This window comes from Helicoverpa armigera, chromosome 4 (genome assembly GCF_030705265.1).
Source record: "Helicoverpa armigera isolate CAAS_96S chromosome 4, ASM3070526v1, whole genome shotgun sequence".
NCBI lineage: Eukaryota > Metazoa > Arthropoda > Insecta > Lepidoptera > Noctuidae > Helicoverpa > Helicoverpa armigera.
In genome coordinates, this window is record NC_087123.1 from 6,973,073 (window position 1) to 6,997,533 (window position 24,461).

The 24,461-nt window shown below is 41.8% G+C and overlaps 1 protein-coding gene across 1 annotated transcript in view; it reads left to right on the forward strand.

The window, feature by feature from the left end:
• Positions 1 to 23,315, forward strand: part of LOC110384111 (uncharacterized) — a 34,746-nt gene extending 11,431 nt beyond the window's left edge. The window contains exons 21-69 of the mRNA XM_064034321.1: positions 252 to 367; positions 483 to 617; positions 708 to 1,026; positions 1,231 to 1,283; positions 1,399 to 1,533; positions 1,624 to 1,944; positions 2,027 to 2,203; positions 2,319 to 2,453; positions 2,544 to 2,580; positions 3,007 to 3,122; positions 3,238 to 3,406; positions 3,463 to 3,779; positions 3,862 to 4,038; positions 4,154 to 4,322; positions 4,379 to 4,698; positions 4,781 to 4,957; positions 5,071 to 5,205; positions 5,296 to 5,616; positions 5,699 to 5,875; positions 5,991 to 6,159; positions 6,216 to 6,529; positions 6,612 to 6,788; positions 6,904 to 7,038; positions 7,129 to 7,449; positions 7,532 to 7,708; positions 7,824 to 7,958; positions 8,049 to 8,369; positions 8,452 to 8,628; positions 8,744 to 8,878; positions 8,969 to 9,289; positions 9,372 to 9,548; positions 9,664 to 9,798; positions 9,889 to 10,209; positions 10,292 to 10,468; positions 10,584 to 10,718; positions 10,809 to 11,129; positions 11,212 to 11,388; positions 11,504 to 11,638; positions 11,729 to 12,049; positions 12,132 to 12,305; positions 12,812 to 12,940; positions 16,546 to 16,701; positions 17,375 to 17,518; positions 18,974 to 19,104; positions 19,432 to 19,977; positions 21,146 to 21,334; positions 22,240 to 22,499; positions 22,583 to 22,759; positions 22,843 to 23,315. Coding sequence (XP_063890391.1) covers positions 252 to 367; positions 483 to 617; positions 708 to 1,026; positions 1,231 to 1,283; positions 1,399 to 1,533; positions 1,624 to 1,944; positions 2,027 to 2,203; positions 2,319 to 2,453; positions 2,544 to 2,580; positions 3,007 to 3,122; positions 3,238 to 3,406; positions 3,463 to 3,779; positions 3,862 to 4,038; positions 4,154 to 4,322; positions 4,379 to 4,698; positions 4,781 to 4,957; positions 5,071 to 5,205; positions 5,296 to 5,616; positions 5,699 to 5,875; positions 5,991 to 6,159; positions 6,216 to 6,529; positions 6,612 to 6,788; positions 6,904 to 7,038; positions 7,129 to 7,449; positions 7,532 to 7,708; positions 7,824 to 7,958; positions 8,049 to 8,369; positions 8,452 to 8,628; positions 8,744 to 8,878; positions 8,969 to 9,289; positions 9,372 to 9,548; positions 9,664 to 9,798; positions 9,889 to 10,209; positions 10,292 to 10,468; positions 10,584 to 10,718; positions 10,809 to 11,129; positions 11,212 to 11,388; positions 11,504 to 11,638; positions 11,729 to 12,049; positions 12,132 to 12,305; positions 12,812 to 12,940; positions 16,546 to 16,701; positions 17,375 to 17,518; positions 18,974 to 19,104; positions 19,432 to 19,977; positions 21,146 to 21,334; positions 22,240 to 22,499; positions 22,583 to 22,759; positions 22,843 to 23,305 — 10,156 coding nt within the window. The 3' untranslated portion in view covers positions 23,306 to 23,315. The remainder of the gene's footprint in view (positions 1 to 251; positions 368 to 482; positions 618 to 707; positions 1,027 to 1,230; positions 1,284 to 1,398; positions 1,534 to 1,623; positions 1,945 to 2,026; positions 2,204 to 2,318; positions 2,454 to 2,543; positions 2,581 to 3,006; positions 3,123 to 3,237; positions 3,407 to 3,462; positions 3,780 to 3,861; positions 4,039 to 4,153; positions 4,323 to 4,378; positions 4,699 to 4,780; positions 4,958 to 5,070; positions 5,206 to 5,295; positions 5,617 to 5,698; positions 5,876 to 5,990; positions 6,160 to 6,215; positions 6,530 to 6,611; positions 6,789 to 6,903; positions 7,039 to 7,128; positions 7,450 to 7,531; positions 7,709 to 7,823; positions 7,959 to 8,048; positions 8,370 to 8,451; positions 8,629 to 8,743; positions 8,879 to 8,968; positions 9,290 to 9,371; positions 9,549 to 9,663; positions 9,799 to 9,888; positions 10,210 to 10,291; positions 10,469 to 10,583; positions 10,719 to 10,808; positions 11,130 to 11,211; positions 11,389 to 11,503; positions 11,639 to 11,728; positions 12,050 to 12,131; positions 12,306 to 12,811; positions 12,941 to 16,545; positions 16,702 to 17,374; positions 17,519 to 18,973; positions 19,105 to 19,431; positions 19,978 to 21,145; positions 21,335 to 22,239; positions 22,500 to 22,582; positions 22,760 to 22,842) is intronic.
• The last annotated feature ends 1,146 nt before the right edge of the window (positions 23,316 to 24,461 follow it).

A 24,461-nucleotide genomic window follows, 5' to 3' on the forward strand; every position in this document is an offset into this window, starting at 1 on the left:
CGCCGTTCTACACAGGATCGTACAACACGATTGATGGTCTACGTCTTGACACGTCCATCGCTTTAGCCGGAGGGCATGACGCCAACACTCAGTTCGGCCTCCAAGGAGGTGAGAACCGGTTATGTAATCAGTCTGCAGATAATGTTTCTTAAAACACTCTCCTATATCTCTGCCTTTTCTTTTACTACAGAAAACTCTCAGTGGTTCAGCGTAAGCCCAGGTTCGAATACCGTCACTATTGTGGTGTCCAGTGCGATCCCGGAGGCCGTGCTAGCAAGTAATCGGAAATTCGTCTTCCTCATCACAGCGCAGAGACCGGGAGCTCTCTCAGCGCAAGCGACGATTGTCATATCTCTCACTGCGGACGGTAGGTGGTTTTTTCCAAATAGTGGTGCTTAAATTAATTTTCTTAGCCTCACACGAGTCCGCCTTACATGGAAAAATAAACTACGGCAACCCTAAATATTTACTTTGTTTCACAGAAAGCCCACAAGGCCCCACTCTTGGATTCGATCGAGTGACATACCTCGGCACTATACAGAATGACGTGGCACAAGTTGGACCGATTACTATCATCCAAGGGTTCACTGATGACGTCACACTCGCTTTGTACGGAGGTAAATTCCCGAGCTCAATCACTCTGCACGAACCGTAAAGCCTTTGATAGTGTATGGTGGCCGAGTAGTTAACAAGTTCATCAATTTCAGATCTGGCGGTCTACTTCACCACTCGGAGGGAGGCTTCTGTAGTCACAGTCACGATGGTGACGCCCATTCCGACAGAACTGATACCAGATAACCGTATAGTAGTGCTGGAAATACGAGCGTCATCACCACAAGCGAACACCGCTTTCGCCACCATAGTACTCGAAGCTATTCTCGAGGACGACACTCCCCCAACGATTCAGCTAGCGTTCGACGCGCCGTTCTACACAGGATCGTACAACACGATTGATGGTCTACGTCTTGACACGTCCATCGCTTTAGCCGGAGGGCATGACGCCAACACTCAGTTCGGCCCAAGGAGGTGAGAACCGGTTATGTAATCAGTCTGCAGATAATGTTTCTTAAAACACTCTCCTATATCTCTGCCTTTTCTTTTACTACAGAAAACTCTCAGTGGTTCAGCGTAAGCCCAGGTTCGAATACCGTCACTATTGTGGTGTCCAGTGCGATCCCGGAGGCCGTGCTAGCAAGCAATCGGAAATTCGTCTTCGTCATCACAGCGCAGACACCGGGAGCTCTCAGCGCAAGCGACGATTGTCATATCTCTCACTGCGGACGGTAGGTGGACTTTTCCAAATAGTGGTGCTTAAATTAATTTTCTTAGCCTCACACGAGTCCGCCTTACATGGAAAAATAAACTACGGCAACCCTAAATATTTACTTTGTTTCACAGAAAGCCCACAAGGCCCCACTCTTGGATTCGATCGAGTGACATACCTCGGCACTATACAGAATGACGTGGCACAAGTTGGACCGATTACTATCATCCAAGGGTTCACTGATGACGTCACACTCGCTTTATACGGAGGTAAATTCCCGAGCTCAATCACTCTGCACGAACCGTAAAGCCTTTGATAGTGTAAGGTGGCCGAGTAGTTAACAAGTTCATCAATTTCAGATCTGGCGGTCTACTTCACCACTCGGAGGGAGGCTTCTGTAGTCACAGTCACGATGGTGACGCCCATTCCGACAGAACTGATACCAGATAACCGTATAGTAGTGCTGGAAATACGAGCGTCATCACCACAAGCGAACACCGCTTTCGCCACCATAGTACTCGAAGCTATTCTCGAGGACGACACTCCCCCAACGATTCAGCTAGCTTTCGACGCGCCGTTCTACACAGGATCGTACAACACGATTGATGGTCTACGTCTTGACACGTCCATCGCTTTAGCCGGAGGGCATGACGCCAACACTCAGTTCGGCCTCCAAGGAGGTGAGAACCGGTTATGTAATCAGTCTGCAGATAATGTTTCTTAAAACACTCTCCTATATCTCTGCCTTTTCTTTTACTACAGAAAACTCTCAGTGGTTCAGCGTAAGCGCAGGTTCGAATTCCGTCACTATTGTGGTGTCCAGTGCGATCCCGGAGGCCGTGCTAGCAAGTAATCGGAAATTCGTCTTCCTCATCACAGCGCAGAGACCGGGAGCTCTCACAGCGCAAGCGACGATTGTCATATCTCTCACTGCGGACGGTAGGTGGTTTTTTCCAAATAGTGGTGCTTAAATTAATTTTCTTAGCCTCACACGAGTCCGCCTTACATGGAAAAATAAACTACGGCAACCCTAAATATTTACTTTGTTTCACAGAAAGCCCACAAGGCCCCACTCTTGGATTCGATCGAGTGACATACCTCGGCACTATACAGAATGACGTGGCACAAGTTGGACCGATTACTATCATCCAAGGGTTCACTGATGACGTCACACTCGCTTTGTACGGAGGTAAATTCCCGAGCTCAATTACTCTGCACGAACCGTAAAGCCTTTGATAGTGTATGGTGGCCGAGTAGTTAACAAGTTCATCAATTTCAGATCTGGCGGTCTACTTCACCACTCGGAGGAGGCTTCTGTAGTCACAGTCACGATGGTGACGCCCATTCCGACAGAACTGATACCAGATAACCGTATAGTAGTGCTGGAAATACGAGCGTCATCACCACAAGCGAACACCGCTTTCGCCACCATAGTACTCGAAGCTATTCTCGAGGACGACACTCCCCCAACGATTCAGCTAGCGTTCGACGCGCCGTTCTACACAGGATCGTACAACACGATTGATGGTCTACGTCTTGACACGTCCATCGCTTTAGCCGGAGGGCATGACGCCAATACTCAGTTCGGCCTCCAAGGAGGTGAGAACCGGTTATGTTATCAGTCTGCAGATAATGTTTCTTAAAACACTCTCCTATATCTCTGCCTTTTCTTTTACTACAGAAAACTCTCAGTGGTTCAGCGTAAGCCCAGGTTCGAATACCGTCACTATTGTGGTGTCCAGTGCGATCCCGGAGGCCGTGCTAGCAAGCAATCGGAAATTCGTCTTCGTCATCACAGCGCAGAGACCGGGAGCTCTCTCAGCGCAAGCGACGATTGTCATATCTCTCACTGCGGACGGTAGGTGGTTTTTTCCAAATAGTGGTGCTTAAATTAATTTTCTTAGCCTCACACGAGTCCGCCTTACATGGAAAAATAAACTACGGCAACCCTAAATATTTACTTTGTTTCACAGAAAGCCCACAAGGCCCCACTCTTGGATTCGATCGAGTGACATACCTCGGCACTATACAGAATGACGTGGCACAAGTTGGACCGATTACTATCATCCAAGGGTTCACTGATGACGTCACACTCGCTTTGTACGGAGGTAAATTCCCGAGCTCAATTACTCTGCACGAACCGTAAAGCCTTTGATAGTGTATGGTGGCCGAGTAGTTAACAAGTTCATCAATTTCAGATCTGGCGGTCTACTTCACCACTCGGAGGCTTCTGTAGTCACAGTCACGATGGTGACGCCCATTCCGACAGAACTGATACCAGAGAACCGTATAGTAGTGCTGGAAATACGAGCGTCATCACCACAAGCGAACACCGCTTTCGCCACCATAGTACTCGAAGCTATTCTCGAGGACGACACTCCCCCAACGATTCAGCTAGCGTTCGACGCGCCGTTCTACACAGGATCGTACAACACGATTGATGGTCTACGTCTTGACACGTCCATCGCTTTAGCCGGAGGGCATGACGCCAATACTCAGTTCGGCCTCCAAGGAGGTGAGAACCGGTTATGTTATCAGTCTGCAGATAATGTTTCTTAAAACACTCTCCTATATCTCTGCCTTTTCTTTTACTACAGAAAACTCTCAGTGGTTCAGCGTAAGCCCAGGTTCGAATACCGTCACTATTGTGGTGTCCAGTGCGATCCCGGAGGCCGTGCTAGCAAGCAATCGGAAATTCGTCTTCCTCATCACAGCGCAGAGACCGGGAGCTCTCTCAGCGCAAGCGACGATTGTCATATCTCTCACTGCGGACGGTAGGTGGACTTTTCCAAATAGTGGTGCTTAAATTAATTTTCTTAGCCTCACACGAGTCCGCCTTACATGGAAAAATAAACTACGGCAACCCTAAATATTTACTTTGTTTCACAGAAAGCCCACAAGGCCCCACTCTTGGATTCGATCGAGTGACATACCTCGGCACTATACAGAATGACGTGGCACAAGTTGGACCGATTACTATCATCCAAGGGTTCACTGATGACGTCACACTCGCTTTATACGGAGGTAAATTCCCGAGCTCAATCACTCTGCACGAACCGTAAAGCCTTTGATAGTGTAAGGTGGCCGAGTAGTTAACAAGTTCATCAATTTCAGATCTGGCGGTCTACTTCACCACTCGGAGGAGGCTTCTGTAGTCACAGTCACGATGGTGACGCCCATTCCGACAGAACTGATACCAGATAACCGTATAGTAGTGCTGGAAATACGAGCGTCATCACCACAAGCGAACACCGCTTTCGCCACCATAGTACTCGAAGCTATTCTCGAGGACGACACTCCCCCAACGATTCAGCTAGCGTTCGACGCGCCGTTCTACACAGGATCGTACAACACGATTGATGGTCTACGTCTTGACACGTCCATCGCTTTAGCCGGAGGGCATGACGCCAACACTCAGTTCGGCCTCCAAGGAGGTGAGAACCGGCTATGTAATCAGTCTGCAGATAATGTTTCTATAAACACTCTCCTATATCTCTGCCTTTTCTTTTACTACAGAAAACTCTCAGTGGTTCAGCGTAAGCGCAGGTTCGAATTCCGTCAGTATTGTGGTGTCCAGTGCGATCCCGGAGGCCGTGCTAGCAAGCAATCGGAAATTCGTCTTCCTCATCACAGCGCAGAGACCGGGAGCTCTCTCAGCGCAAGCGACGATTGTCATATCTCTCACTGCGGACGGTAGGTGGTTTTCCAAATAGTGGTGCTTAAATTAATTTTCTTAGCCTCACACGAGTCCGCCTTACATGGAAAAATAAACTACGGCAACCCTAAATATTTACTTTGTTTCACAGAAAGCCCACAAGGCCCCACTCTTGGATTCGATCGAGTGACATACCTCGGCACTATACAGAATGACGTGGCACAAGTTGGACCGATTACTATCATCCAAGGGTTCACTGATGACGTCACACTCGCTTTGTACGGAGGTAAATTCCCGAGCTCAATCACTCTGCACGAACCGTAAAGCCTTTGATAGTGTATGGTGGCCGAGTAGTTAACAAGTTCATCAATTTCAGATCTGGCGGTCTACTTCACCACTCGGAGGGAGGCTTCTGTAGTCACAGTCACGATGGTGACGCCCATTCCGACAGAACTGATACCAGATAACCGTATAGTAGTGCTGGAAATACGAGCGTCATCACCACAAGCGAACACCGCTTTCGCCACCATAGTACTCGAAGCTATTCTCGAGGACGACACTCCCCCAACGATTCAGCTAGCTTTCGACGCGCCGTTCTACACAGGATCGTACAACACGATTGATGGTCTACGTCTTGACACGTCCATCGCTTTAGCCGGAGGGCATGACGCCAATACTCAGTTCGGCCTCCAAGGAGGTGAGAACCGGTTATGTTATCAGTCTGCAGATAATGTTTCTTAAAACACTCTCCTATATCTCTGCCTTTTCTTTTACTACAGAAAACTCTCAGTGGTTCAGCGTAAGCGCAGGTTCGAATTCCGTCAGTATTGTGGTGTCCAGTGCGATCCCGGAGGCCGTGCTAGCAAGCAATCGGAAATTCGTCTTCCTCATCACAGCGCAGAGACCGGGAGCTCTCACAGCGCAAGCGACGATTGTCATATCTCTCACTGCGGACGGTAGGTGGTTTTTTCCAAATAGTGGTGCTTAAATTAATTTTCTTAGCCTCACACGAGTCCGCCTTACATGGAAAAATAAACTACGGCAACCCTAAATATTTACTTTGTTTCACAGAAAGCCCACAAGGCCCCACTCTTGGATTCGATCGAGTGACATACCTCGGCACTATACAGAATGACGTGGCACAAGTTGGACCGATTACTATCATCCAAGGGTTCACTGATGATGTCACACTCGCTTTGTACGGAGGTAAATTCCCGAGCTCAATTACTCTGCACGAACCGTAAAGCCTTTGATAGTGTATGGTGGCCGAGTAGTTAACAAGTTCATCAATTTCAGATCTGGCGGTCTACTTCACCACTCGGAGGCTTCTGTAGTCACAGTCACGATGGTGACGCCCATTCCGACAGAACTGATACCAGATAACCGTATAGTAGTGCTGGAAATACGAGCGTCATCACCACAAGCGAACACCGCTTTCGCCACCATAGTACTCGAAGCTATTCTCGAGGACGACACTTCAACGATTCAGCTAGCGTTCGACGCGCCGTTCTACACAGGATCGTACAACACGATTGATGGTCTACGTCTTGACACGTCCATCGCTTTAGCCGGAGGGCATGACGCCAATACTCAGTTCGGCCTCCAAGGAGGTGAGAACCGGTTATGTTATCAGTCTGCAGATAATGTTTCTTAAAACACTCTCCTATATCTCTGCCTTTTCTTTTACTACAGAAAACTCTCAGTGGTTCAGCGTAAGCCCAGGTTCGAATACCGTCACTATTGTGGTGTCCAGTGCGATCCCGGAGGCCGTGCTAGCAAGCAATCGGAAATTCGTCTTCGTCATCACAGCGCAGAGACCGGGAGCTCTCTCAGCGCAAGCGACGATTGTCATATCTCTCACTGCGGACGGTAGGTGGTTTTTTCCAAATAGTGGTGCTTAAATTAATTTTCTTAGCCTCACACGAGTCCGCCTTACATGGAAAAATAAACTACGGCAACCCTAAATATTTACTTTGTTTCACAGAAAGCCCACAAGGCCCCACTCTTGGATTCGATCGAGTGACATACCTCGGCACTATACAGAATGACGTGGCACAAGTTGGACCGATTACTATCATCCAAGGGTTCACTGATGACGTCACACTCGCTTTGTACGGAGGTAAATTCCCGAGCTCAATTACTCTGCACGAACCGTAAAGCCTTTGATAGTGTATGGTGGCCGAGTAGTTAACAAGTTCATCAATTTCAGATCTGGCGGTCTACTTCACCACTCGGAGGGAGGCTTCTGTAGTCACAGTCACGATGGTGACGCCCATTCCGACAGAACTGATACCAGATAACCGTATAGTAGTGCTGGAAATACGAGCGTCATCACCACAAGCGAACACCGCTTTCGCCACCATAGTACTCGAAGCTATTCTCGAGGACGACACTCCCCCAACGATTCAGCTAGCGTTCGACGCGCCGTTCTACACAGGATCGTACAACACGATTGATGGTCTACGTCTTGACACGTCCATCGCTTTAGCCGGAGGGCATGACGCCAATACTCAGTTCGGCCTCCAAGGAGGTGAGAACCGGTTATGTTATCAGTCTGCAGATAATGTTTCTTAAAACACTCTCCTATATCTCTGCCTTTTCTTTTACTACAGAAAACTCTCAGTGGTTCAGCGTAAGCCCAGGTTCGAATACCGTCACTATTGTGGTGTCCAGTGCGATCCCGGAGGCCGTGCTAGCAAGCAATCGGAAATTCGTCTTCGTCATCACAGCGCAGAGACCGGGAGCTCTCTCAGCGCAAGCGACGATTGTCATATCTCTCACTGCGGACGGTAGGTGGACTTTTCCAAATAGTGGTGCTTAAATTAATTTTCTTAGCCTCACACGAGTCCGCCTTACATGGAAAAATAAACTACGGCAACCCTAAATATTTACTTTGTTTCACAGAAAGCCCACAAGGCCCCACTCTTGGATTCGATCGAGTGACATACCTCGGCACTATACAGAATGACGTGGCACAAGTTGGACCGATTACTATCATCCAAGGGTTCACTGATGACGTCACACTCGCTTTATACGGAGGTAAATTCCCGAGCTCAATCACTCTGCACGAACCGTAAAGCCTTTGATAGTGTAAGGTGGCCGAGTAGTTAACAAGTTCATCAATTTCAGATCTGGCGGTCTACTTCACCACTCGGAGGGAGGCTTCTGTAGTCACAGTCACGATGGTGACGCCCATTCCGACAGAACTGATACCAGATAACCGTATAGTAGTGCTGGAAATACGAGCGTCATCACCACAAGCGAACACCGCTTTCGCCACCATAGTACTCGAAGCTATTCTCGAGGACGACACTCCCCCAACGATTCAGCTAGCGTTCGACGCGCCGTTCTACACAGGATCGTACAACACGATTGATGGTCTACGTCTTGACACGTCCATCGCTTTAGCCGGAGGGCATGACGCCAACACTCAGTTCGGCCTCCAAGGAGGTGAGAACCGGCTATGTAATCAGTCTGCAGATAATGTTTCTATAAACACTCTCCTATATCTCTGCCTTTTCTTTTACTACAGAAAACTCTCAGTGGTTCAGCGTAAGCGCAGGTTCGAATTCCGTCAGTATTGTGGTGTCCAGTGCGATCCCGGAGGCCGTGCTAGCAAGCAATCGGAAATTCGTCTTCCTCATCACAGCGCAGAGACCGGGAGCTCTCTCAGCGCAAGCGACGATTGTCATATCTCTCACTGCGGACGGTAGGTGGTTTTTTCCAAATAGTGGTGCTTAAATTAATTTTCTTAGCCTCACACGAGTCCGCCTTACATGGAAAAATAAACTACGGCAACCCTAAATATTTACTTTGTTTCACAGAAAGCCCACAAGGCCCCACTCTTGGATTCGATCGAGTGACATACCTCGGCACTATACAGAATGACGTGGCACACGTTGGACCGATTACTATCATCCAAGGGTTCACTGATGACGTCACACTCGCTTTGTACGGAGGTAAATTCCCGAGCTCAATCACTCTGCACGAACCGTAAAGCCTTTGATAGTGTATGGTGGCCGAGTAGTTAACAAGTTCATCAATTTCAGATCTGGCGGTCTACTTCACCACTCGGAGGGAGGCTTCTGTAGTCACAGTCACGATGGTGACGCCCATTCCGACAGAACTGATACCAGATAACCGTATAGTAGTGCTGGAAATACGAGCGTCATCACCACAAGCGAACACCGCTTTCGCCACCATAGTACTCGAAGCTATTCTCGAGGACGACACTCCCCCAACGATTCAGCTAGCGTTCGACGCGCCGTTCTACACAGGATCGTACAACACGATTGATGGTCTACGTCTTGACACGTCCATCGCTTTAGCCGGAGGGCATGACGCCAACACTCAGTTCGGCCTCCAAGGAGGTGAGAACCGGCTATGTAATCAGTCTGCAGATAATGTTTCTATAAACACTCTCCTATATCTCTGCCTTTTCTTTTACTACAGAAAACTCTCAGTGGTTCAGCGTAAGCGCAGGTTCGAATTCCGTCAGTATTGTGGTGTCCAGTGCGATCCCGGAGGCCGTGCTAGCAAGCAATCGGAAATTCGTCTTCCTCATCACAGCGCAGAGACCGGGAGCTCTCTCAGCGCAAGCGACGATTGTCATATCTCTCACTGCGGACGGTAGGTGGTTTTTTCCAAATAGTGGTGCTTAAATTAATTTTCTTAGCCTCACACGAGTCCGCCTTACATGGAAAAATAAACTACGGCAACCCTAAATATTTACTTTGTTTCACAGAAAGCCCACAAGGCCCCACTCTTGGATTCGATCGAGTGACATACCTCGGCACTATACAGAATGACGTGGCACAAGTTGGACCGATTACTATCATCCAAGGGTTCACTGATGACGTCACACTCGCTTTGTACGGAGGTAAATTCCCGAGCTCAATCACTCTGCACGAACCGTAAAGCCTTTGATAGTGTATGGTGGCCGAGTAGTTAACAAGTTCATCAATTTCAGATCTGGCGGTCTACTTCACCACTCGGAGGGAGGCTTCTGTAGTCACAGTCACGATGGTGACGCCCATTCCGACAGAACTGATACCAGATAACCGTATAGTAGTGCTGGAAATACGAGCGTCATCACCACAAGCGAACACCGCTTTCGCCACCATAGTACTCGAAGCTATTCTCGAGGACGACACTCCCCCAACGATTCAGCTAGCGTTCGACGCGCCGTTCTACACAGGATCGTACAACACGATTGATGGTCTACGTCTTGACACGTCCATCGCTTTAGCCGGAGGGCATGACGCCAACACTCAGTTCGGCCTCCAAGGAGGTGAGAACCGGTTATGTAATCACTCTGCAGATAATGTTTCTTAAAACACTCTCCTATATCTCTGCCTTTTCTTTTACTACAGAAAACTCTCAGTGGTTCAGCGTAAGCCCAGGTTCGAATACCGTCACTATTGTGGTATCCAGTGCGATCCCGGAGGCCGTGCTAGCAAGCAATCGGAAATTCGTCTTCGTCATCACAGCGCAGAGACCGGGAGCTCTCTCAGCGCAAGCGACGATTGTCATATCTCTCACTGCGGACGGTAGGTGGACTTTTCCAAATAGTGGTGCTTAAATTAATTTTCTTAGCCTCACACGAGTCCGCCTTACATGGAAAAATAAACTACGGCAACCCTAAATATTTACTTTGTTTCACAGAAAGCCCACAAGGCCCCACTCTTGGATTCGATCGAGTGACATACCTCGGCACTATACAGAATGACGTGGCACAAGTTGGACCGATTACTATCATCCAAGGGTTCACTGATGACGTCACACTCGCTTTATACGGAGGTAAATTCTCGAGTTCAATCACTCTGCACGAACCGTAAAGCCTTTGATAGTGTAAGGTGGCCGAGTAGTTAACAAGTTCATCAATTTCAGATCTGGCGGTCTACTTCACCACTCGGAGGGAGGCTTCTGTAGTCACAGTCACGATGGTGACGCCCATTCCGACAGAACTGATACCAGATAACCGTATAGTAGTGCTGGAAATACGAGCGTCATCACCACAAGCGAACACCGCTTTCGCCACCATAGTACTCGAAGCTATTCTCGAGGACGACACTCCCCCAACGATTCAGCTAGCGTTCGACGCGCCGTTCTACACAGGATCGTACAACACGATTGATGGTCTACGTCTTGACACGTCCATCGCTTTAGCCGGAGGGCATGACGCCAACACTCAGTTCGGCCTCCAAGGAGGTGAGAACCGGTTATGTAATCAGTCTGCAGATAATGTTTCTTAAAACACTCTCCTATATCTCTGCCTTTTCTTTTACTACAGAAAACTCTCAGTGGTTCAGCGTAAGCCCAGGTTCGAATACCGTCACTATTGTGGTGTCCAGTGCGATCCCGGAGGCCGTGCTAGCAAGCAATCGGAAATTCGTCTTCGTCATCACAGCGCAGAGACCGGGAGCTCTCTCAGCGCAAGCGACGATTGTCATATCTCTCACTGCGGACGGTAGGTGGACTTTTCCAAATAGTGCTGCTTAAATTAATTTTCTTAGCCTCACACGAGTCCGCCTTACATGGAAAAATAAACTACGGCAACCCTAAATATTTACTTTGTTTCACAGAAAGCCCACAAGGCCCCACTCTTGGATTCGATCGAGTGACATACCTCGGCACTATACAGAATGACGTGGCACAAGTTGGACCGATTACTATCATCCAAGGGTTCACTGATGACGTCACACTCGCTTTGTACGGAGGTAAATTCCCGAGCTCAATTACTCTGCACGAACCGTAAAGCCTTTGATAGTGTATGGTGGCCGAGTAGTTAACAAGTTCATCAATTTCAGATCTGGCGGTCTACTTCACCACTCGGAGGGAGGCTTCTGTAGTCACAGTCACGATGGTGACGCCCATTCCGACAGAACTGATACCAGATAACCGTATAGTAGTGCTGGAAATACGAGCGTCATCACCACAAGCGAACACCGCTTTCGCCACCATAGTACTCGAAGCTATTCTCGAGGACGACACTCCCCCAACGATTCAGCTAGCGTTCGACGCGCCGTTCTACACAGGATCGTACAACACGATTGATGGTCTACGTCTTGACACGTCCATCGCTTTAGCCGGAGGGCATGACGCCAACACTCAGTTCGGCCTCCAAGGAGGTGAGAATCGGCTATGTAATCAGTCTGCAGATAATGTTTCTATAAACACTCTCCTATATCTCTGCCTTTTCTTTTACTACAGAAAACTCTCAGTGGTTCAGCGTAAGCGCAGGTTCGAATTCCGTCACTATTGTGGTGTCCAGTGCGATCCCGGAGGCCGTGCTAGCAAGCAATCGGAAATTCGTCTTCCTCATCACAGCGCAGAGACCGGGAGCTCTCTCAGCGCAAGCGACGATTGTCATTGCAGTAACTGAAGGTAAGATTTGTTTTATTATCTAAGTACTTCGACTTTTTCAGTTCAACGACGGCATTGAAGATACCTTGTGCCATTATATTTATTTTCTCGGTTATGTATTTCTCTTATAAACTGATTCATATCATCTTCCGTTTTTCTCTAATTATAGTGGTACCTTTAAGGTATTTGTTAGACTTATAATTATTTATCTTTCCATTTGTTCCGTCAATATCTGAAAATGAAAAATCATGTTCCGCCATATTGCTATCGATATTTTTGATTAGATTAGGAATATTTGTGATATTATCCGTATTTAAGAATATCATTAATAACATAACTAACAATATAGACGGTCATGAAAATAACACTTCTAATTTTATATATTTTTATTTCAGCTTTATAATTTTCTGCTCAATTACTGTGGTTTTCGTTACGTTGTACTTAATTAAAACTTTTAGGTTAAGATTAGCAATTAGTAAGTAATGACAAACCAATATTGTGTGTTATAATTTTGGTTTACTTAACAGGTTCATCCAATGGAAATGATGCCGAGTTTGAATATGCTTTCTACGAAGGAGTTATTCAAGGCAATGATGTCCGACACGAGTTAGTCAGAATATTTGGCTACGATGGCACTACAGTGGATGTTATTGGAGGTTAGTTCTCTCTTTATTAATATCGACGGGTAAAAGGCAAAAGGGGTCAAGCACCACAGATCAAATTGTTCAGGAGAGTAAAAAGAAAGTTTTAAAAAATAATATCTCTTTATTGCTTTATTGAATCACATCACAATCTTCAGAAAAGTTTACTTAAATACAATGCTCTTTAATAATTTAAGATCAAAATAAGCCTGAGATCAATAGTTTCAAAGATAGATGTCGCTTGACCCCAGGTTTTTACCATGTTTATCGCATTTGCGAGGGGGTCAAGCACCAATATTGAATGTTGGAATATTAAGATTTTGGCCTAAGCTCCATGTGTATAAAGTAGTAAAGTATTTTATTTTATTTGGCACAACACATCATAGAACTAAGTCAGATTTTGGCTTAAGTTAAAATATCTTAATTAACAGTATTATTTTATATTTGGCACAGCAGGTAGGTAATAGAACTATGAATTATGTATTAAACTAAAACAATACAAGGAACAAAACTGAGATCCAAAAAACAGCAGTTACCTAACTGATAGGACATACAACAGCATGTTATCAAATTATTTGAGTAAATAAGCCACAATAATTTGGTAAAAATTATGATTGTTTACATTTTTACTAATTTTTAATGATTTCCTAAACGCGTGAACCGATTTACCTAATTCAAAAACGGATAAAATGGTTTTATACAAAAATTGGTGTCAAATAAAAGGTCTAAGCTTTTATTTGACACCAATATCGTTAAGATATCTCGATAAACACATTTTCAAGTTGTCTCGTAATAAAATTATCCAACATGTACCTATGAAACCTATTACCAGTTCTTAAAAAAAAAACACGTTTTTTGTATGGGAGCCCCCCAAAATATTTATTTGATTCTAGTTTTCAGTATTGGTTGTTATAGCGGCAACAGAAACACATCATCTGTAAAAATTTCAACTCTCTAACTGTCAAGGTTCATGAGATACAGCCTGGTGACAGACGGACGGACGGACGGACAGAGGAGCGAAAACATTAGGGTCCCGTTAGGAACCCTAAAAACTATCCTAAGAAACGTTAAATTTATTTTTATAAAATAAATAAAATGAGGTTGAATTTACCGATGCTAGTAGGGGAATCACATCATCTTAAATTTCTTCGACCTCTCTATTGCTATCATTATAATCAAATAACCTTCTTGGTACTAGCAAGTCTTTTTCGGCCTAAAACACTTCGCAATTTCACGTTTTTTGGAGTTGCAGACATGTTTTATATAAAATTTTAATCTGTGTTAAAAACTGCGATCGCGTTTCAAGAACGCGTGAACTTGCTTTCAAGTACCTACATAAGACATAATATGTCAGTTATACCCATTTGCAAGGGCGCTGTCGCGCGTGCTGAGTGGATCAAATGCAACGTAATGAAAATAAAATTATTTAAGAAAGGGGCCAAGCGCCAATTTATGTTTAGTTGTCAATTTTTACTATTGGTGTAAGCGACGTTATAGTTATTAAACAAATAAAAGAAAAATGGATACAAACGACATATTTACTTCTAATATTGTTTTTAAAATTATGCCAAATGACAAGGCGATACAAAAACGTAAAGTTGGTGTCGCTTGAGCACTTTTGGTAAGTATCGATTTGGCACTTCAGTACAAATAATTCTTTGGTACAAGCGACTTTTTTTCATGCTAGGAAAACGATACTACGACCATTCGAAAGAGAAAAAATAGTGGAGTTGGGGTCAATAAAAAAGTTAAAATCGCAAAATGTGGCGTTTGACCCCTTTTGCCTTTTTACCGTCGATATTATCTTATCTTATGAAATATTCGGTTCGGAGGTATGCACTTATACCTTTGTTACATTTTACCATTACTACTTCAGGCATGTCTATCATACAATAATGCTGAAACGATAAAGGCTGAAGCATTTTAAAAAATGTAATTTTAAGTAAAACTAGATTCTCAATTCAAGGTATGTCTGCTTCCGTTCGTACGATACTTTCTATACTGTCTACAAAGTTCTAGATTTAATATTTGAATAGATATTGCGTGTTGGAAATCTTAATAAGTTTATGATCTTAAGAGTATCACAACCCACAACAATATTAGTTACTTTGAAACTAACTTAAACTGTTTGATCATTAAATCATTGGAGTTCTGAAAAGTAATATCAGTTACCCATATTATTTCGTGTTAAGCAATATCTGTATTTTCGAAATAACTCCTATGTCAAACTTATTCAGTGGTATATGCTCCTACTTACGTCTTATAAACAATGATTTTGCAGCCTAAGCAATCAGAAATAATGTGCATGGTCACGGAAAACCAAAACACTTGGATACCTTATTACATTTATTCAGGACTGGTCTTAAAGCTTGAGTATATGGGCTTAACTTTTGTTACATACCAACGTAGGAACCTGTAACTCCTAGCAGACTCCTAGTAATCTGTAGCTCTAATACCGAACATTATCATAAAAAAGTAAATAAAGATTATTTAACTGTTAAGGATACCATAGCGTTTCACTTCAAATTGTCGTATGAAAGTTGGAAAGAGGCGGGATGGAAAGGTTTTGGCAATATTTTAGCTTCCCATCTGTTATATCATACCCGAAGGGCTTAGTACTGGTAGGAGTAAGCACAGGCGCACACCCACGCTCCACAGTCGATAACAGTATAATCGGTCCCTAAGGATCAGCCATTGACATTTCACCAGTCACACTCCATCCTTGGAACTTAATGGGAGAATGCAAAAAAGCCCATGTTTTTGAGTGTCAGATTGTTGAAAAAATCTGATATAATGTTTTTGCATGACAATGAATATTGAGTCGTGAATCTATGTATTACCCGTGCCGATAAAGAATGGGATTAGAAATCGCGACAGCTGTATTCAACTCTCGCTCATATGCTATAGTGTATGAGCGAGAGGTAAATACAGCTGTCGCGATTTCTAACCCCATTCTTTATCGGCACGGGTTGTATGTATATGTTTGGGACGTTGTATAAATTTTGTCGAGCATATCTGAAATATAAATAGGGAAAAAGAGTTAAGAGACACATTCTTAAATCTACTCTATACTGACAAACAATGTAGGTAATAATAAAGCAACGATATGAAAATAGAAGAGCCAAAAATAAATATACCTACCTAGAGTTCCTTTTATGTAAGAATTCCAACTGTAATCGCTTAATTCTTGTGTAACTCGAATCTGTTGTTGTATAAGTAAATATAGAGGCTGAATTCGCTTCAGTCAGCTTTTGGCTGTGTTTAAATAACTTCCAATTACAGCAGTTACGTCATGTTAAATCCAGGCAACGAATTATTTTTAAATCCATGAAAATTGTTCGTAAACCTGACCTTTAAAGTGACAAATCCTTTATTATTCTGAGTAATGGAAAGAAAACAATAATAACAAATTATTAAGTACATATCAGCTTTGTGATCTATCTACGGCGATAAGTTTCCGAGAAAGCGACTAAGTTAACAAAGTCGAAAACACCCACGAAATTGTCCTTATAGATATGGTGGAAGGTAGCTTATCATAACACAAAGAGGGAACTTTGTTAACAAAATCTGTTTTTATTTTTGCGTTCTTTGTGTGTAAAAAATATATGTTTTTGTTGTAGATTATTCGAGTTTGTTTATGGCTCGCGCTTTGGATGGGGTAGTAACAGTGGGAGCGTCTGGTACGTTGAACCTGCCTGATGACGTCACACGGGTGGTTCTTGAACTTCAAGCAGCAGGGGCCAGAACAGCTATGGTTTTGAACGTCGAACAATCAGGTAAGAACTGTCATTATGCTTTTCAAACAGGGAATATGCAAATTAATACATATTATGGACTTTCTTAACCTTACAACGAAACCTTTTTTGGGAATTTATTTCAACGACTAAATAAGTTAGTGAGTTTGTTGGCTTGTATTATTTACTATCCTATATCAAAATAAGACTTCTAAATTCTAAGAAAATGTTGCAATAATCTGTAACAACACATACGTACATAGGTATAGATAAGCTACTTAAAAGAAAATATGTAGATATAGTCGATTAGGTATTAAATAGGTATGTTTTAATAGGTTAAGATTATTAAACGCAGATCGACAAACCCAATCCCTCTTTTGATAAAAAAACTACTTATTGCTTGATAAGAATCGAGATAAAATTTACATCCGGCATTACGTAGCAAAATTAATCTTTTTCTTGTAGATGCGATACTAGCCCTATTTCAATTTAATTTTATGGTAGGTATTTCGCACTCTATGTACATAAGATAAGTTATTACAAGAATATCGTCATTCAACACATATGTATACTTCATAACTAATCCAACCATTTAAAAAATGTTTGTATGCATCATATTATGAATACCTACTGATTGCTCTATAAAAAAGTATAAGTACATATTTTGTGTTCTATAAAATTCAAACTTTAAATCATTTGTTTTTTATTTCGTCAGATGCTCCTATACTTCCAACGGTGACATTCTCCTCCGAAACATACGAGGTTACCGTCGGGATAGCACAGACCGGCCTCATAGGTCGAGTTTCAGCAACCACTAACAACGGCGAGGCAGTCACCTACTCACTTGGAACACTCAATGGTAAGAAATAAAATAAAATTCGTAAATAGAAATGGAAGTCATTAAAAATGTAACCTGTGCAAAGAGGATGCTCGCTAGTAATAAAATTAATCCTTAAAAAGGTACGTGTTTCCGTAACCAGATGTTAGTTTGCGGACCAAAGTAATTAACAGGTGTTGCACTGTACTCAGCTTACCAGCCATTTTATTTAGATTATTTTATAATTCGCAACGTGACCAGTCGCATTCGTTTCATTATGACCACACGGTGAAATCCGGATTAAAATATGAGTTTTAACGATGTTGGTTCATAACTAAGCGTAACCTATTACGCAGCTTAGCATCCGCCTGACTGGGTATCGTTCTAAACCCATGACTAAATTAAATTGTTAACTTTACGCAAAAAAAAATCAAATACCTAACTTCAAAAACACAAAAGTTGCCTTGAATGAATATTATAAAAAGCAATGCTTTGTTGTTATATTTTAAGACTTATAAGCAGGATCAAACTTCATAAAATCTGTTTTGCATTTGAATGAACTTGCTGCTTCAATGGTATTACAGGTATAAGACAAAAGTTGTTTGTAATATTTCTACTTTGTTATTCAGTCCAAGCCCTCTTAGGAAATTTATTACACCGAGTGAAAAATGTTTTTCTTCTAGATTTACGCGGTTGGAACATCCCAACCACATTAATTATCCAGGTTTAAAGTACCTACTTGCGTTTCAAGTGCGGTTTTACCTGGGAGATTGTAGGACCAGAGAGAGAGGTAGTCTCGCTATTTTCAATTGCACTTAGGGTTAACGTGTTTTAGGTTTAGCCGAGATTCGCTAGAAACTGCGATTGTGTAAGGTGTATTATGTAGCTTAACCCTAATATGCTCCACTGTAATGCAAGTTTAATTTGATACGTATAATTAAATGAGGATGTTCGTTATTAAGTTACAATCACAGTAGTGGCGGTGGGCGGTATGAAAACACCCACTCTACACAGTCCGAGATAAATCACAATAAACGAGTTGATTTTTCCTCATTGGTGTATTCACCCCATCATTCAGCCGTTCAATTAGTATTAACCTATCCCTTTTGTGTGGGTTAAACCTACTTGTTTTCATTACTGTCAGGCAGGACCAAGTCTAATAAATTGCACGATAAGATTATCTGCGTAATTGGTGATGAAAATGTCATAAAAGTGTCTTCTTTGCAGATTTTTCAAAAATTACTTTAAAGCATAATGATCGATAGTAAGTTTTTAAGTAAATTGTAAGACTTTCTACTAAATATTATATTAGGTAGGTACTAAGTTTGCACTGAACAGCGCGCGCCTACCATTTTTTTCGAGCAGTGTCACTTACCGCAACAGCTTTTTTATTATTCGTAGGCACTGAAACGGACACATTCATAAATCAAATAAAATACGGCAACAAAATGAACTTATGTGTATATATTCGTATTTAATATTTTTGTTTCGTTTCAGCACATCTTCAAACACGTCTTAGTATAAACAATGAAGGGGAACTACATTTGTCTGCTCCGGCTAACAGCGGCGTCTACACTTTCCAAGTTGTTGCCACTTCAGTTATTACACAAGCTACAGGCACGGCTACGGTGAGAATTCTAATTTAAAAAACCTAGAACACATTATTTCAAAATTAATTAGAAAATTAAATAATTCCAAAGTTTAATTTGTTCATTGAACTGAATCTTGAGTTTATTAAGCATAAGTAAAACACTCTAATTTAGGTATATATGAGGCTTTTCAGGTTTAAAATAAGTGAGCAAAGAAATTAAATTGAAATAAGATTAAAATAAAATTAAGTAAAGAAAAAAAATTAAAAAATGAGTACCTAATTTAAAAACGCCCTCCCTTATAAAATTTAATTTCCCTGATTAAAATTTATTTAAAATACTACATAGATACAATATTTTTTACAGGTAACTTTAGCAGTAGAAGCAGTCACAGTATGTGAAGATGGCGAGATCGTAGTCCCACCTCTGATCATAATCGACAGAGATGAGGAACAAGCTCACAGGAACTTAGTTGTACTAGACCCTGAACAACAGAGTGGCTGCCACTACACCATGACCCACCGTTGGCCCACTAATGCTAATTGGCTGTATGTCGATGAAAACGGACTGCACGCCAACGTCATCGACAGAGAGCATCCATCTATAGCATTCATGGCACTTTCTCAAGTTCAAGTAGAACTTATCTTACATTGCGAAAATGATAACCCCGGCAGATCGAAACGCTCAGAGAGAACTGATTGGCTCGGTCCCTACGACTACGGTAGCAATAAGTGGATTCTCACAGACACGATCCTGTACAACTCTAGACGAAGCTTAGTGAATCTAATAGTAAACGACATTAACGATAACGATCCGATATTCGTCGGTAAAGAACACGAACCCATTGTAGTCGGATATCCCACTGATGATCTCGAAGAGAGGATATTACCCCGATCTTTGGTGGAGTTAAAGGTACGTTCGTATTATGCAAATGCTTTGTATATTTTTAACATGAACATTGAAAGTCGTAAAGTCTGTGTCTTGCATTTATATTTTATTTTAAGTTCTCACGTTGTAACATGATTCACGTCGGGAAAGAGTGTTATCTTTGAATATAAAACCAACTGTCTTACCTGACTGACTCATTGCCGCCAAACCCAACGTTATTAATGACAAGGACGTTTTTATTTCAAGCCGTCTTTAATACCTCACAAATTGAGTGCATGATGACACTCAATTACCTATTATACTTTTAGTTAGTTATGTACAATTTTACCACCATGGCATAAAGATCGATTAAACTCAAAGTAGATTCATCTGTACCAGGAAATTACAGTCCTAAATACTTTCTACGGTATATAGACACACATACATGGCACCCAGATATATTTATACAATGTAATCTCGTGTTTACTGATAAATCGGACTTACATACACGTGGACTGAAAATATCTTCCGTTCCAAGAAAAGTCCGCAAATGCGCAATTAAGAAGACTCGGTACATCTGTTTTTCAAGGAATTTAGGCTAGAGTGGCTAATTAACGTAGAACTAAGTTCCTAATTCTTGGATATTTTTAAATAATCCGGCAAATGAATTAGCTCGCTTAATTACACCATGCGTTTAAACTTTCTAAGTAAATGAAAGAACTTCTATTTTTACGCTGTTGATAAGCACCATTATGGATATCTGACGTCATACTAAAAGCCTAGCGGCACACCACAGTGATGTGTGTCGATATTTAAAGGCTTATCGTACTGCCCACGGCTGTAACAACCAAAATTGATGTTCGATAACGTTCTCCAAAACTCTCGCGCTAGCACGCGGGAAATTGGAAATGACGAAGCGGTAATAACCGAATAGTAGCCTGGGGAATGATGGCCGGCAGGACGCGAATTCACCCCTTGCGCTATTCCAAATTTATTCGTAAAACCCGCCTCATTTACGATTGTGAGTAGTAATGGATATTCCATGTGTAGAATTTCAGAACTGTCTTTTAATGCGGATCCGATTCTGGAATTGATTTTTTATTAAGTCAAATGTTAGGTATGCACAACAATGCTTTCACGAGCAATTCATAAATCTTTCACTTTAGAATTTTGTTTTGTTTTACAATTCAATAAGAAAATAATATTTCAACAGGCAACCGACGCAGACGTAGGAGAGAATGCGCAGTTGATGTATTCGAGTGCAGAAAGTTCGCTGGCAGTGGCGCCAACCACGGGATTCGTTCACGTGCGCAGTGGAGCAACCCTCGTGCAAGACCAGATCCTCACTGTCAGAGCCACTGATCAAAACGGCAATGGTCGTACTGGCACTATACAGCTGATGGTAATTAACATTTTTACATAGATACCTACAATATTTTAGAGACCCCTGTAGTTTTATTACGTCCAAAAATGTCAAACTCCTGATTAAAACCTTGGGAAGTGAGCGTGTAACTTTAGTTTATAACAAATGCTCATTAGGAGTAAATAAATCGGCATACATTTTATCCTCTTCCGGCACTTTGACTTTTGAAATATATGAAGCTTTGAAATTGTTGTTGATTTTAAATATCAGGTAAATGAACTAAAACTCGACAACTCCTCAAAACGTTCCGTACCTAAATCAAATATAGCCAAAATTCTATTTCCTACTAAAAAGGAAAAAGCATCTAAAAATAAATTATCCAGCTACCGAATTTATTTACAAAATATGTTAATTTAAATACGTTTTATAACGGTTTATCTAAACAAGCTATTATATCTTAGCTCTGGATCTTTTTAAATACGGGCACAAGAAACATACGGGAACAAGAACTTTTTCTTAGAGACTTAACAATGAAGCGGTATTTTAACGATCAAAAAAGGCTTCAATTGATTGAGAATAATTTATGGCACTTGATAAAACTACACCATAAACAAATCAATGTGTACTGCCCCACCAAAAAAATGCTCGGGGCAACAGCACACACCGGACGAGACAACATCCTGTTAACATTAAAAGTAATCTCATTGCAATAAAGGAATAACGTATTAATTAAGTTCATTTCAACTACAAAATATGATAATTTAATCATTCAGATAATCTCACAATCGCAGCAAAATGTTTGCTCCTGTGAATGACCTTTAACTTTAATTTAATTAAAAATAAACATAGTAGTAGGTATTATTCGTAACCAGAGCATTAACCTGCAAAATCTGTTTCTTGTCCCACTGCCTGATGATAATATGATAATATTTTTGTATTTCCAGGTAAAACTATTAGACTTGAGCCATATCGCGGTAGTGACGGTAAGAGATGCCTTCCTAGACGACGAAACGACAGTTTTGAATCAGTTAAGTGCCGCGGTTGGGTATGAAGTTAAATCATTGAGGTCAGTCGTCATATCTGATGACATAGATGGAGACGTTACCAGGAAGACACGTGAAGCTAACAACGGCGGTGCCTCTCTACAACTTTACGTTTACGGATTAATTGCAAGAGAACCTGTAGTCGTGGAACGTCTTACTACGTAAGTATATAAAGATACTTTGCAAAATAATACTTAATTGATTGCATAAAATAAAATGTTCTTAAAACACACTTTATTTTCAGTGATATAAGTACCAACGCTGCAAATGTAAACGTGATAAGTACTCTAACACTGGAAGATCATCTAGAAGATATGTACATATTCGAACGTGACATTGGGTTGTTAGTAGCCACGATCGTCCTTAGCGTTCTTCTGTTTATGCTCATCGTAGTGATAGCCATTTGGTTCTTCCTTAGATGGTAAGTAAACAGTTATTTAAATGAGCACTTGTCTTACAAATCTTTTTACAACATTCCAAGCTGATTCATACTTTTACTTGTAGGAGGAAAAGCAAAAAGTATAACGAACTCAGTGAAGAGAACAGCATAGCATCCAGAAATAGTTCGCTTGGTGAAGTACCAAAACCTGAACCTATGAAACCGAGACTGAACATTGAAGATCTGAAAAGGAGCGAAAAGAGATTGCAAGAAAGGTTGGAAGCTCCCATTGAAGAGATTTCAGTAGAACCAATGACTTCGAGAAAACTCGAAAGTCCTGTTGAAGCTATACTTGACATGCCTGTACCTGAAGTTAGTCCACCAATACCAATAGTTATCCAGTCAATAGATAAATTGAAAGATGCCGATGATGATGACGACACGGATGACGAATTTGGGGAGGTTACAGCACCGAGAAAATCTGTGGTTACTTTCAATGAAAACGTAGAAAAAATTATAACCGTTGAAGATGATGCTGAAGACGACGGCGATAGCTCACAAGCTGGGTATGAAGTTTACAGGTTATAATGACTCAGAACATTTTTGTATAGGTCAAATATAATAATATATTTTTGTAAATATTTTTATAGGTACTCATTTTATGTTATATATTTTATAATAAAAACAACGAAACATAACGCTTTGTTTTTTATTTGTCTTGAAGAGCGCCGTCGTAAGTAAAGGTTTCTCTTGGATTGTGGCAAATCATGAAATAAGCTCTCCTTTATTATATTATACAAAGAATTAGAAACAATATTTTTTCAATAAGGTATTGGGTATTTCATATTCACAATCTGGCGCAGTAGTGTTTTATGCACTCGAATTATGAAATTCTGGCTTTAACCAAAATGTTGTTACCAATATTTCAAGTTCTTTTAGGCACAAACAAATTGCCTTTAAATAAAATTCTGGACACTTTTATAAAAAGCACAGAATGGACCAAAAATATTAACAAAAACAAAATGGCGTTGGGCGTTCCTTTTAACGGTTCAAATACATTTACATTCTAGATTGTTATTCTGACGTGTTTAATTTATTGTTAGTATGACCTTATATGCCGCAGCCAGTTTACTCCGAGCTCGTATACTTTAAAAGTATCGAGCCTGCGTAAAGCCACGTAGCTTGAAAGATAGACGATGCTTCTGGGTGTTATCGCAACTACTTTTGACAGCTGAGCGAATCTGCGCCAAACGTGTAGCCATATTATGACTAAAGCAGTATTTACAGTTATTCGCCGGTCAACCAGGTTTAATGTTACCTACCCATAGGATTTTAATATTCAAGGCGCAGTTTGAGATAAAATCAGTGACATTTTCGAACCAGAATGAAAAACAAAGCAGGCACGGATCATCAAGTACTTACGCCCCCACAACCCCGTTGTATTAAACAGTGCTCTATCAATCTAGACATACATATATAAAACATAAAGTTAATTGATATCATCAGTCATGTTCGGTGCCAAGAAGAAACGGCATGAATAAAATAAAGAGTACCTATTTGAAGCCTGAAAATGTTTCGGTATGGCAGCAAAATATTGCATAATCGATTGGCTAAGATTTTAGTAGGTACATAAAATGACAATGACATCACATTCGGATTTGATCATGTGTTACAATATTAGCATCGTCTACATACACTAGTGTAGGCAACCTATTTAGCACTGTGGTCACTAGGTACTAACATC